The 13,463-nt window shown below is 46.1% G+C and overlaps 1 protein-coding gene across 8 annotated transcripts in view; it reads left to right on the top strand.

Annotated features, from left to right (window-relative positions):
- Positions 1-13,463, top strand: part of LOC139406565 (semaphorin-6B-like) — a 134,678-nt gene that overhangs the window by 65,615 nt on the left and 55,600 nt on the right. For all 8 annotated transcript variants that reach the window (XM_071149280.1, XM_071149281.1, XM_071149278.1 and 5 more), the window contains 2 exons: positions 6,508-6,634; positions 7,612-7,726. In XM_071149280.1, the coding sequence (XP_071005381.1) occupies positions 6,508-6,634; positions 7,612-7,726 (242 nt within the window). The remainder of the gene's footprint in view (positions 1-6,507; positions 6,635-7,611; positions 7,727-13,463) is intronic.

Below are 13,463 nucleotides of genomic sequence, written 5' to 3'. Positions count from 1 at the left end.
GTGAGTGACTGGAATCCGGCAGTGTTTTTACATGAGGCGTGAGTGACTGGAATCCTGCCGTGTTTTTACATGAGGCGTGAGTGACTGGAATCCGGCAGTGTTTTTACATGAGGCGTGAGTGACTGGAATCCGGCAGTGTTTTTACATGAGGCGTGAGTGACTGGAATCCGGCAGTGTTTTTACATGAGGCGTGAGTGACTGGATTCCGGCAGTGTTTTTACATGAGGCGTGAGTGACTGGAATCCGGCAGTGTTTTTACATGAGGCGTGAGTGACTGGAATCCGGCAGTGTTTTTACATGAGGCGTGAGTGACTGGAATCCTGCCGTGTTTTTACATGAGGCGTGAGTGACTGGAATCCGGCAGTGTTTTTACATGAGGCGTGAGTGACTGGAATCCGGCAGTGTTTTTACATGAGGCGTGAGTGACTGGAATCCGGCAGTGTTTTTACATGAGGCGTGAGTGACTGGATTCCGGCAGTGTTTTTACATGAGGCGTGAGTGACTGGAATCCGGCAGTGTTTTTACATGAGGCGTGAGTGACTGGAATCCGGCAGTGTTTTTACATGAGGCGTTAGTGACTGGAATCCGGCAGTGTTTTTACATGAGGCGTGAGTGACTGGAATCCGCCGTGTTTTTAGATGAGGCGTGAGTGTTCCTGCCGTGTTTTTACATGAGGCGTTAGTGACTGGAATCCGGCAGTGTTTTTACATGAGGCGTGAGTGACTGGAATCCGGCAGTGTTTTTACATGAGGCGTGAGTGACTGGAATCCTGCCGTGTTTTTGAGTGACTGGAATCCGGCAGTGTTTTTACATGAGGCGTGAGTGACTGGAATCCTGCCGTGTTTTTACATGAGGCGTGAGTGACTGGAATCCTGCAATGTTTTTACATGAGGCGTGAGTGACTGGAATCCTGCCGTGTTTTTAGATGAGGCGTGAGTGACTGGAATCCTGCCGTGTTTTTACATGAGGCGTGAGTGACTGGAATCCTGCCGTGTTTTTACATGAGGCGTGAGTGACTGGAATCCTGCCGTGTTTTTACATGAGGCGTGAGTGAGAGGGATAAATTGTGGAGCGGAACCTGCACTGGTGGTTGAGTGTTTAGAGTTTAAAGTTGAGCTGACTGGCTTGTCCCTTGGGAGGAGAAAGAGGGAGGGAGGGGATGAGGGGAGGTTAAGCATCCCGGGTCACTGGAGCAGATTTAGGGTGTGCTCAGGAAAGAATCAGTCCACTCTTGGCTCGATGCTCTTCCGCTCTCAGCGCCTTTCCCAGCCTCCAACCTATTAAAGCATTCCTCGCATACTTTAGCTTCACTTTCCACATATCCAACGTGATTCCTTCAGTGCTTTCTGCCTCACTCTGTGCTCTTACCTTCCCTCATTCTCTCTCTCTTTCTCACTCGCTAACTATTTTTTCTAACTTTCTTCCTGATTTCGTCTCTCCTTTATGAGTATCCGTCTCCTCTCTCTTTCTATCCACCCTCACGGGAAAACTGCATACATTTCATGTGATCAGGTGTTCCAAAAACCTGACAATTAGCCGCTATAAGATCTATGAAGTGGGGCTTGCAGCACGCAAATTAAGGGATTCATTCATTGTGGGAAAAAGGAGAGTACAGTACTTCACTGGTTCAGGCTTTTCAGTTCCCTTTTTCCCATGTAGGCCTGCTAGCCCAATGCCATTAAGTTTAGATTGTTGGGTTGTAAAGTTCACTGATGAACCCACTCTGGTCATTAGTGCTTGTCTACTTGTACCAGAGCTCAGCTATTGATTTACAGCGGAGTCGTGTGTTACCACTGTATAATAAGACATGCCTCATGCAACTGAATACTGTAACACACCACAATATACCTACAATATACCTACATACTATACCAATCTCTCTATTTAGGACATGCATTAGGTGTGATTCATAGTACAAGAGTCTCATAAGAAGCACTTTCTATACACACACTAACACCAAGGCTGTGAAGTGGGGCTCTGCAGCCTGCTTACGCAGAAATTAAAGGGATTTAGATCAATAAAAAAAGTGGTCAGAGGAAGCAGGTGCTAAGCTACAGGACTGTTTTGTTAGCACAGACAGGAATATGTTTCGAGATTCCTCCAATGGCATTGAGGAGTACACCACATCAGTCATTAGCTTCATCAATAAGTGTTCAGGACCTTACGTACATACCCCAACCTGAAGCTATGGATTACAGGCAGCATCCGCACTGAGCTAAAGGCTAGAGCTGCTGCTTTCAAGGAGTGTAGGCCTATCCCACTAATCCCGCTAAGCACAGCCGAGAGCTGCCCAGAGACACGAGCCTACCAGACGAGCTAAACTACTTCTATGCTTGCTTCGAGGCAAATAACACTGAAACATGCATGAGAGCACCAGCTGTTCCGGAATACTGTGTGATCACGCTCTCCACAGCCAATGTGAGTAGGTCAACATTCACAAGGCCGCAGGGCCAGATGGATTACCAGGACGTATACTGCTAGCATGCGCTGACCAACTGGCAAGTGTCTTCACTGACATTGTCAACCTCTCCCTGTCCGAGTCTTTAATACCAACATGTTTTAAGCAGACCATCATAGTGCCTGTGCCCAAGAACACTAAGATAACATGCCTAAAAGGCAGAGTGTGTGGAGCCCTCAGTTTCTAATTATGCTAATTGAATGTGTGAAGCCTGGCATTTAGTCATACATTATTAATAAATAGACACAATGGAATCTCTGGTAATACCGACTCACCCACTTCCACTCTTTATTTTCCTCCACATGTATTTCTCTCTCCTCTTCTCTCATTCCTTCTCTTCTCTCCTCTGACCTCCTTTTCTTCTGCCTGTGACTCTCTCCTCTCTCATCCTCCTCTAATGTTGGGGTTTGGGTGTTGAGTGATTAGTGTTATGGGACTTCTCTTGTTCTGACTTCAATGAGAGGAATTTGAGCAATGCTCCGTTAAGATGACATATTCTGATAAAGTTCATTATAATGATGTCTAGATGGTTCTACAATGGCTGGTTGTGTGGCAATGCTGAGGAGAAAACGGCAGAGTGTGTGGAGTGTGTGGCGATGCTGAGGAGAGAAAGGCAGAGTGTGTGGAGTGTGTGGCAATGCTGAGGAGAGAAAAGCAGAGTGTAGGGAGTGTGTGGCAATGCTGAGGAGAGAAAGGCAGAGTGTGTGGAGTGTGTGGCAATGCTGAGGAGAGAAAGGCAGAGTGTGGGGAGTGTGTGGCAATGCTGAGGAGAAAACGGCAGAGTGTGTGGAAATGCTGAGGAGAGAAAGGCAGAGTGTGTGGAGTGTGTGGTAATGCTGAGGAGAGAAAGACAGTGTGTGTGGAGTGTGTGGTAATGCTGAGGAGAGAAAGGCAGTGTGTGTGGAGTGTGTGGCAATGCTGAGGAGAGAAAGGCAGAGTGTGTGGAGTGTGTGGCAATGCTGAGGAGAGAAAGGCAGTGTGTGGAGTGTGTGGTAATGCTGAGGAGAGAAAGGCAGTGTGTGTGGAGTGTGTGAAAGTGCTGAGGAGAGAAAGGCAGAGTGTGTGGAGTGTGTGGCAATGCTGAGGAGAGAAATGCAGAGTGTGTGAAAGTGCTGAGGAGAGAAAGGCAGTGTGTGTGGAGTGTGTGGTAATGCTGAGGAGAGAAAGGCAGTGTGTGGGGAGTGTGTGGTAATGCTGAGGAGAGAAAGGCAGTGTGTGTGGAGTGTGTGGTAATGCTGAGGAGAGAAAGGCAGTGTGTGTGGAGTATGTGGTAATGCTGAGGGGAGAAAAGCAGAGTGTGTGGAGTGTGTAGTAATGCTGAGGAGAGAAAGGCAGAGTGTGTGGAGTGTGTGGCAATGCTGAGGAGAGAAAGGCAGAGTGTGTGGAGTGTGTGGTAATGCTGAGGAGAGAAAGGCAGAGTGTGTGAAAGTGCTGAGGAGAGAAAGGCAGTGTGTGTGGAGTGTCTGGCAATGCTGAGGAGAGAAAGGCAGTGTGTGTGGAGTGTGTGGTAATGCTGAGGAGAGAAAGGCAGAGTGTGTGAAAGTGCTGAGGAGAGAAAGGCAGTGTGTGTGGAGTGTGTGGCAATGCTGATGAGAGAAAGGCAGTGTGTGTGGAGTGTGTGGTAATGCTGAGGAGAGAAAGGCAGAGTGTGTGGAGTGTGTGGCAATGCTGAGGAGAGAAAGGCAGAGTGTGTGGAGTGTGTGGCAATGCTGAGGAGAGAAAGGCAGAGTGTGTGGAGTGTGTGGTAATGCTGAGGAGAGAAAGGCAGAGTGTGTGAAAGTGCTGAGGAGAGAAAGGCAGTGTGTGTGGAGTGTGTGGCAATGCTGAGGAGAGAAAGGCAGAGTGTGAAAGTGCCTTTATTTGCATGTGTGTCATGCAATGCCTTTGTAACCACAGTAAAATATGGAAATGGTTTTGAATAAAGAAATCCAAACCTTGAAGAGTCAAATGTGATAATACCTACACCACTACACCACTGAATAACAACCACTCATTGAGTCATTTGTGTTTGTGCTGTCAGCCACTGTGACTCTTTACAAATATTTTTAAATAGTTCATGTTTTGTTCATCGGTGACATACACTACATGTCAAAAGTTTGGGGTCACTTAGAAATGTCATTTTTATGAACGAAGAGCAATTTTTTTTTGACCATTAAAATAACATCAAATTGATCAGAAATACAGTATAGACATTGTTAATGTTGTAAATGACTATTGTAGCTGGAAACAGCAGATATTTTATGGAATATCTACATAGGCGTACAGAGGCCCAGTGTCAGCATCCATCACTCCTGTGCTCCAATGGCACTTTCCATTTGTACGAGATCTTCAGTTTCTTGGCAATTTCTTGTATGGACTGGCCTTAATTTCTCAAAACAAGAATAGACTGACGAGTTTCAGAAGAAAGTACTTTGTTTCTGGCCATTTTGAGCCTGCAATCAAACCCACAAATGCTGATGCTCCAGATACTCAATTAGTCTAAAGAAGGCCAGTTTTATTACTTCTTTAATTAGAACAACAGTTTTCAGCTCTGCTAACTTAATTGCAAAAGGGTTTTCGAATTATCAATTAGCCTTTTAAAATGATAAACTTGGATTAGCTAACACAACGTGCCATTGAAACACAGGAGTGATGGTTGCTGATAATGGGCCTCTGTACGCCTATGTAGATATTCCATAAAAAAATCTACAATTTCCAGAAACGATAGTCATTTACAACATTAGCAATGTCTACACTGTATTTCTGATCAATTTGATGTTATTTTAGTGGACAAAAAATTTGCATTTCTAAGTGACTTTTCTAAGTGACCCCAAACTTTTGAACGGTAGTGTATATTTGTGAACATCCTCACGCTGAGATTTTATGTGAAAAGAACAGAAGCATAATCATCCAGGAAGAGAGGCAGAGAGGGACGCAATGATAAGTATGGAGAGTGCTCTTTCCTTCAGCCACAATAAAGAGCCACTACAGAGCATAATATACCTTCAGCACTAAGAGCTGCTCTGCTCTAATCTCTTCTGTTCTGGGAGGCGGTTTGAGGTTTATGACAACAGTCAATAGCAATACCCAAGGCTTTCCTCCTCCAAAGTGCAGGAGTGATTTTATCGATGGATTGGGTGTGCTAACTTAATTTGGCTATCATTTGTATTTCCATGTGCATTACATCCTCTCCCATCCTCTCGTTGTGGCTCAGGCTGCTGTAGAACGGCTTCATAAAAAATACCTGGTGTTTAGTCACGTGCCAGAGATGTGATTTGCGTTGACGGCAAAGATTTCATTTGAGTAAACAGTCACCTGACACACCTCACTCCTCTCTCTCTCTCTCTCTCTCTCTCTCTCTCTCTCTCTCTCTCTCTCTGTCTCTCTCCACCTCACTCCTCTCTCTCTCTCTCTCTCTCTCTCTCTCTCTCTCTCTCTCTCTCTCTGTCTCTCTCCACCCCCCCTCTCTCTCTCTCTCCACCCCCCCCTCTCTCTCTCTCCACCCCCCCCTCTCTCTCCACCCCCCCTCTCTCTCTCTCTCTCTCCACCCCCCCCTCTCCCTCTCCACCCCTCCCCTCTCGCTCTCTCCCCTCGCCTTCTCTTTTTTTTTCTCTCTTTCTCCCTTCTGACGTGTCTCTCTTTCTTTCTTCCTGTCTCTCACCCATTCCAGCCTCCTTATATCTCTCTCTTTCTCTCTCTCCCTCTTTCTTTTTCCCTCCCTCTGTCTCTCTCCATCTACTGCCCTCTTGTTGTAAACCACCCTCCCTCCACTGTGTCTCATGTGTCATTGGGCTCCTGTGGTCTGATCTTTTCTCATGTTCAGGCTGTTCAGGCTGACTGTGCACTTCTCTTCTCCATCATCTCTGTCTCGCTCTACGTTTTTCTGTCCAGCTGGAGGGAGAGAGATGTTGTGGGAATGCAGACAGGATGCCTGCTTTGTCTGGACAGTCAGTCAGTGTGTGTAGTGCATTGTAGTGTGAGCTGGTCACACTAGGTTTGTGTACTGCTATGTCACTGTTACGGCTTAATCTGACTAGCCACGCTTTCTCTGTCTCTCTTTATCTTCACAGAGTCTGTGTTCTACTGCTGCCATGGCGACCCTGGCCCCACCCTTCTTCCTGCTGTTTTGGCTCCTCCAATTGGCCAGCGCCGCATTTCCAGAGGAACCGGGGCCTCTGAACTTTATACCCACTGAAGGTAACACCTCTCTCACATACAGCGTGTAGAGTATGGGGTCACTGTCATGGTTTAACATGGAAGGCGTGGAGTAGTGTGAGGTGTGACTGAAGGGGTCATATGCAGGATCTATGTTGTGGGAGTGGGGTCAGGGCTGACATGCATAGTGTGAGGAGTAAGGCGTCAGTGAGTTGTGTGGGTGCGAGGTCAGAGTCAGGGTTGATGTCAGGCTGCTCCCACAGAGGGCCAGACTCTGAGCCTCCATTATAGAAGGGCAGTCTCCAGACCAGAACAGAGTTGGCCATGATTGACCACAACTCAATAGTATCGACCAAGACCTCCCAGCTGAATTCAGACCCTTCTCAGGCTATCAATGCTAAGATGTAGGACCAGAAGACTCTCTGAAGTCCTGTAGGGTTTTGGATTAAGGCAGATAATGGGCCTAGACAGGGAGGCAACAGTCTCAGCATATCTGTGATGGATGGATGGGGAACAGAGATGGACAGAATAGTGGGAGGACACAAAAGAAGAAGGAAGAGGGCACTCTATCACTTACTCCAGTCAAGGCCAATAAGAGATGGCAGCGTTAGACGGTTTCCCATGGTAACTCAGCAGATGTATGGTTCCCTCTCCCCTGTATCCTCCCTCTGCTCTCTCCCCTCTCTGTTCACCCCCAAGATAACTACTGCATGATAACAAAATTATGTAACTCCCTCTTTTTCGCTCTCTACTCCTTCTCTCTCTCATCCCTTTCTCTCCTCCTTCTCTCTCTCATCTCTCTCTCTCATCTTCTGACTCTCTTTTTCTCTCTCCCTCACTGCTCCCTCCTCCTTCTCTCTCTCATCCTTCTCTCTCATCCTCTGACTCTCTCTCTCTCTCTCTCTCTCTCTCATCCTCTGACTCTCTCTCTCTCTCTCTCTCTCATCCTCTGACTCTCTCTCTCTCTCTCTCTCTCTCTCTCTCTCTCTCTCTCTCTCTCTCTCTCTCTCTCTAAACAGTGGTACGACGGTACCCAGTGTTTCTGGGTCGGCCACATCGTTCATCCCTGAGACAGGAGACACTGCATATTCAGAGAGTTCTCAAGGTGAACCGGACCCTCTACATTGGAGCCAGGTATATTTCTAGCCGCAAATATAAATGTTTTCATCAGATTTTAGCCACGAGCATTAATGTATTTATTCAGCCATCTTTTATAATCCTGCATACATTGTCTGTGTATCATCAATCACATATGAAAGTAAATGCCATTGAATCTGAATACATTTGTATCAAATCAATCTCAAAACTCGCAAAGGACATTATCTGAGTTAGTGGTGGCCGCGGCTATAGAAGTGAGTGATTGGGGCCTCCCGAGTGGTGCAGTGGTCTAAGGCTGTGCCACTAGAGATCATGGTTCGAGTCCAGGCTCGGTTGCAGCCGGCCGTGACTGGAAGACCCATGGGGTGGTGCACAATTGGCCCAGCGTCGTCCGGGTTAGGGGAGGGTTTGGCCTGCAGGGAAGTCCTTGTCCCATTGTGCTCTAGCGACTCCTGTGGCGGGCCGGGCTCAATACACGCTGGCACGGTTGCCAAGTGTACAGTGTTTCCACCGACACATTGGTGTGGCTGGCTTCCGGGTCACCATTAAGCGGGCATTGTGTCAAGAAGCTGGGTTGTGTTGTGTTGTGTTGTGAGGACGCACAGCTCTTGACCTTTGCCTCTCCCGAGTCCGTATGGGCGTTGCAGCAAAGAGACAAGACTGTAACTGCTAATTGGATACCATGAAATTGGGGAGAAAAAAGGGTAAAGAAAGAAAATAATACAACAACGAAAAAGGAAATGAGTGCTTGACTCCCATCCGCAGAGTGTTGGTCAGGCCAGGCTGGGCTGAGCCAGCCAGGAGACCGAATGTGCTGATTCTGGTTAGACTAGTCTGTTGATGGGTGGTGTTGGACCAGAGGCCACACAGGTGTGGAAGTTTGTTCAAGTTTGTTCAATTACATTTGTTGTCTTGTCTGCCCTTTCCAACCAGAAATAGAAAACAACAATCAATCTTCTTCTAATGCTCTAAAAGATGATGGATGATGTCACAGACAAGCTTAATATTACTGGGAACCTAGTAAAAAGACTACAATGTCCGTGTGGGGCAGACATATGGTGGTGGTTACAGCAGACTAGGCCATAGACATTCCCAATAAGGAGCCCCATACTGTGTCAGGAAATGACTCGGTCCGTGGCCTTTGGCCTTTCTCTAACCTCAAATCCAAAGGCCTAATAATAAATAATTATGTCAAATCCTGCAGCATTTGGCTCCAGCCGCTCTGGCTACACAGCCTAATAATAAAACCTAGAGGCTGAAGACAGGAGGCCTGTAGTCACCGCAGCCCGTCTCACTGCAGGTTAGTGATCAAATATAACCACAACCAGGAGACTCATGTTTTAGTGCCACTGTTACATGATAGAAAAGGTAAACGAATGCCTATGTCTCAGTGGACCGGATGGTAGTGAAATCCAATAACCAGAGTTAGTGGGAGGCAGAGCGTGCAGGCATGCATGCGTATGTCTGTGTGTATAAATGTTGAGCCGGGCTGCGAAAAGCCAAGCAGATAGACTTAAAAGTGCAAAGGTGCCTGAGTACCTGTGGGGAGGCCGGGCTGATTGCCTGAAAGCTGCAGCAGAGTGGCTGGCCTGATAAGAGGCTCCAGTGAGCCCAAATCCTGTCACCATTAGCTTAGGTGTTCATACTGCAACGATTAAAGCCCTGCCCTAAGCCCCAAGCACCTGTTGGGGAGCTTCTGTCACTCTGTCCTCTCCCATCTATTGGCTGGCCAGAGATGGAGAGAGAGACGGAGGGAGAGTGGGGGAGAGAATAATTGGCCCAACTGTCCTGAAAGCCTTACCATATAGGAGGGGACTGGAATCTGAATTTATGAGCAACACTGTAGCCCCTGAACTTTTATTTATTTTATTTATTTATTTAACCTTTATTTAACCAGGAAGGGCTCATTTAGATTAAAATCTCTTTTTCAAGAGCGCCCTGGCCAAGATAGGCAGCACCAAGTCATTACAAAAAAATTACAGACAGACAACATGAAAAACTACAAGTAATCTAGTAAAAACCATTGAATTCACAAGAGTAAAAACAGAAAATTAAAAACATTGACAGGTCAGGGAATCAGCCTCAAAATCCTTCATCAGTGATTTAAAAACACCAATCGGGACAAGTTCTTCCAGTTTAAAAGTATTTTGTAAGGTGTTCCAAGACGATGGCGCAGAGTGCATAAAAGCCCTTTTACCAAATTCAGTTTGGACATTTGGAACAGTTAGCAGGATAAAGTCCAGCGAACGAAGAGAGTACCCACCACATTCCTGAACAGTAAAAATGCACAAATAAGAAGGTAGTAAGCACAAAATGGCTTTGTAACTAAAAGTATACCAGTGACTGAGCCTACGAGTGACTAGAGAAGGCCAGCCAACCCTGGTATACAAAGTGCAGTGGTGCGTAAGGGTTTTGCAGTTTAAAATAAATCTCAAAGTGCCATGGTAAAGAGTGTCAATTGATCTCAAACACTGAGCGGAAGCATTCATATATAAAATATCCCCATAGTCTAGTAAAGGCATACATGTAGCTGATACTAGGTTCCTTCTGGCTTCAAAAGAAAAACAGGCCTTATTCCTAAAATAAAATCCTAATTTCAGCATCAATTGTTTTGTAAGTTCTTGAATATGCAATTTAAGAGAGGCCGTCATCAATTAAAATTCCAAGATGTTTATATGATGTTACAACCTCAATCTCCTTGCCCTGACAGGTAGTAATAGGTGAAAGGTTCAGAGGTCTATTTCTTGCATTAGAAAACGCCATTAGTTTAGTTTTGTCAGTATTGAGGATAAGCTTCAATTGACACAAGGTATGTTGAACAGTATAAAAAGCAGTTTGCATGTTCTGGAAAGCTTTTGTAAGAGACGAGGCACAACAGTAAATAACAGTATCATCAGCATAAAAATGAAGTTGTGCATTTTTGACATTTTTGTCTAAATCATTTATATAAATAGTGAATAAGAGAGGACCAAGTACAGAGCCTTGGGGCACACCTTTCAAGACAGACAATTTAACAGACATTTGCCCATCAAATTGAGTGCACTGAATTCTATCAGACAGATAGTTAGCAAACCACATCAAATCAAATTTATTTAAATAGGCCTTCGTACATCAGCTGATATCTCAAAGTGCTGTACAGAAACCCAGCCTAAAACCCCAAACAGCAAGCAATGCAGGTGTAGAAGCACGGTGGCTAGGAAAAACTACCTAGAAAGGCCAAAATCTAGGAAGAAACCTAGAGAGGAACCAGGCTATGTGGGGTGGCCAGTCCTCTTCTGGCTGTGCCGGGTGGAGATTATAACAGAACATGGCCAAGATGTTCAAATGTTCATAAATGACCAGCATGGTCGAATAATAATAAGGCAGAACAGTTGAAACTGGAGCAGCAGCACGGCCAGGTGGACTGGGGACAGCAAGGAGTCATCATGTCAGGTAGTCCTGGGGCATGGTCCTAGGGCTCAGGTCCTCCGAGAGAGAGAAAGAAAGAGAGAATTAGAGAGGGCACATGTGGGGTGGCCAGTCCTCTTCTGGCTGTGCCGGGTGGAGATTATAACAGAACATGGCCAAGATGTTCAAATGTTCATAAATGACCAGCATGGTCGAATAATAATAAGGCAGAACAGTTGAAACTGGAGCAGCAGCACGGCCAGGTCCTAGGGCTCAGGTCCTCCGAGAGAGAGAAAGAAAGACATAAGGAGAGAATTAGAGAACGCACACTTAGATTCACACAGGACACCGAATAGGACAGGAGAAGTACTCCAGATATAACAAACTGACCCTAGCCCCCCGACACATAAACTACTGCAGCATAAATACTGGAGGCTGAGACAGGAGGGGTCAGGAGATACTGTGGCCCCATCCGAGGACACCCCCGGACAGGGCCAAACAGGAAGGATATAACCCCACCCACTTTGCCAAATCACAGCCCCCACACCACTAGAGGGATATCTTCAACCACCAACCTACCATCCTGAGACAAGGCTGAGTATAGCCCACAAAGATCTCCGCCACGGCACAACCCAAGGGGGGGCGCCAACCCAGACAGGATGACCACATCAGTGAATCAACCCACTCAGGTGACGCACCCCTTCCAGGGACTTCATGAGAGAGCCCCAGTAAGCCAGTGACTCAGCCCCTGTAATAGGGTTAGAGGCAGAGAATCCCAGTGGAAAGAGGGGAACCGGCCAGGCAGAGACAGCAAGGGCGGTTCGTTGCTCCAGAGCCTTTCCGTTCACCTTCCCACTCCTGGGCCAGACTGAGACTTTACTGAAGAGATGAGTCTTCAGTAAAGACTTAAAGGTTGAGACCGAGTTTGCGTCTCTGACATGGGTAGGCAGACCGTTCCATAAAAATGGAGCTCTATAGGAGAAAGCCCTGCCTCCAGCTGTTTGCTTAGAAATTCTAGGGACAATTAGGAGGCTTGCGTCTTGTGACCGTAGCGTACGTGTAGGTATGTACGGCAGGACCAAATCAGAGAGATAGGTAGGAGCAAGCCCATGTAATGCTTTGTATGTTAGCAGTAAAACCTTGAAATCAGCCCTTGCTTTGACAGGAAGCCAGTGTAGGGAGGCTAGCACTGGAGTAATATGATCAAATTTCATCAATCAACTGGGTAAGATTCATTACAAAACATTTTTAAATCATCAGACACTGGCTTTAACCAACACCAGTTGAGATCACCAATCAAGATCATTTCACTGTAAAGAAGTTTAGACATAAGGTGCGTCAAAGAAGAAAATGCATCACCGAGAGCAGAGGGGGGTCTGTAACAGCCAATCACAGTTATAGAGAGCAGAGGGGGTCTGTAACAGCCAATCACAGTTATAGAGAGCAGAGGGGGTCTGTAACAGCCAATCACAGTTATAGAGAGCAGAGGGGGGTCTATAACAGCCAATCACAGTTAGAGAGGCCCTTTGAAACCTCAATATTCAAAGCAAGAAATTCCAACTGTTTACAAATAGTTTATATGGAATTTAGATTTGACATATATAGCCACACCCCCACCTTTCTTAACCCGATCAGTGCGATAAACATTGTAACCACTTGTACAAATATCCTTATCAAAAACAGACTTGCTGAGCCAGGTTTCAGAAAACACAATTACATCACCATCAGTTGATTTAGCCCAAATCCTAACCCCATCAATTTTTGACAACAGGCTGCGTACATGGCCCTCTTTTAGACCCTGAGCCCGGCGGAGTGAGAGAAAGTACACACACCTATTCGCCAGGCGTTGGTACTGGTCCAGGGAACAGAACTGAAAACCTGAAAAAATTATATTTATCAAGGAACAGAATTAGAAACGGGAACAAAAGTTTACTGTTCCGGAACAGTTCCATTGTTTTAAATGCATGGGAACGGTTAATAATGTTATTTTACATAGCAGGCAACAAAGCGCCTATGATCCGTCAATGCTAGTGAGGGATAGATACTATAGCTATCACATTTGACATTGGATTTATTAACTACAAAATGGTAAGATGTGTTTTTAATTCTGGTCCCGCTCTTCACACACAAGCTTGAGGTCCAACTCTGAAGTTCAAAGACATTCAAAGTTCCCGCCATAGAAGCCCCTCCTCCTCAGGTATAATTCTGTGGGCCTAATTCAGATAATGCATGTCATAACAAGGTGCACAGCACTTCAAGCCTCCTCCTCAGCCCTCTCTTGCTCTCTCTCTCTACTGTATTAGCTCACGCTCCAGTGCTCTCCTCTCTATAAGTAGATGTGTGGACTCTCTGGACCTGTCACACAGCTCCAGATCCACTGGACTAA

The sequence above is a fragment of the Oncorhynchus clarkii genome, chromosome 4, assembly GCF_045791955.1.
Source record: "Oncorhynchus clarkii lewisi isolate Uvic-CL-2024 chromosome 4, UVic_Ocla_1.0, whole genome shotgun sequence".
Lineage (NCBI taxonomy): Eukaryota > Metazoa > Chordata > Actinopteri > Salmoniformes > Salmonidae > Oncorhynchus > Oncorhynchus clarkii.
The sequence above is the reverse complement of the archived record's forward strand: the minus strand, read 5'-3'. Positions and strand labels throughout refer to the sequence as shown.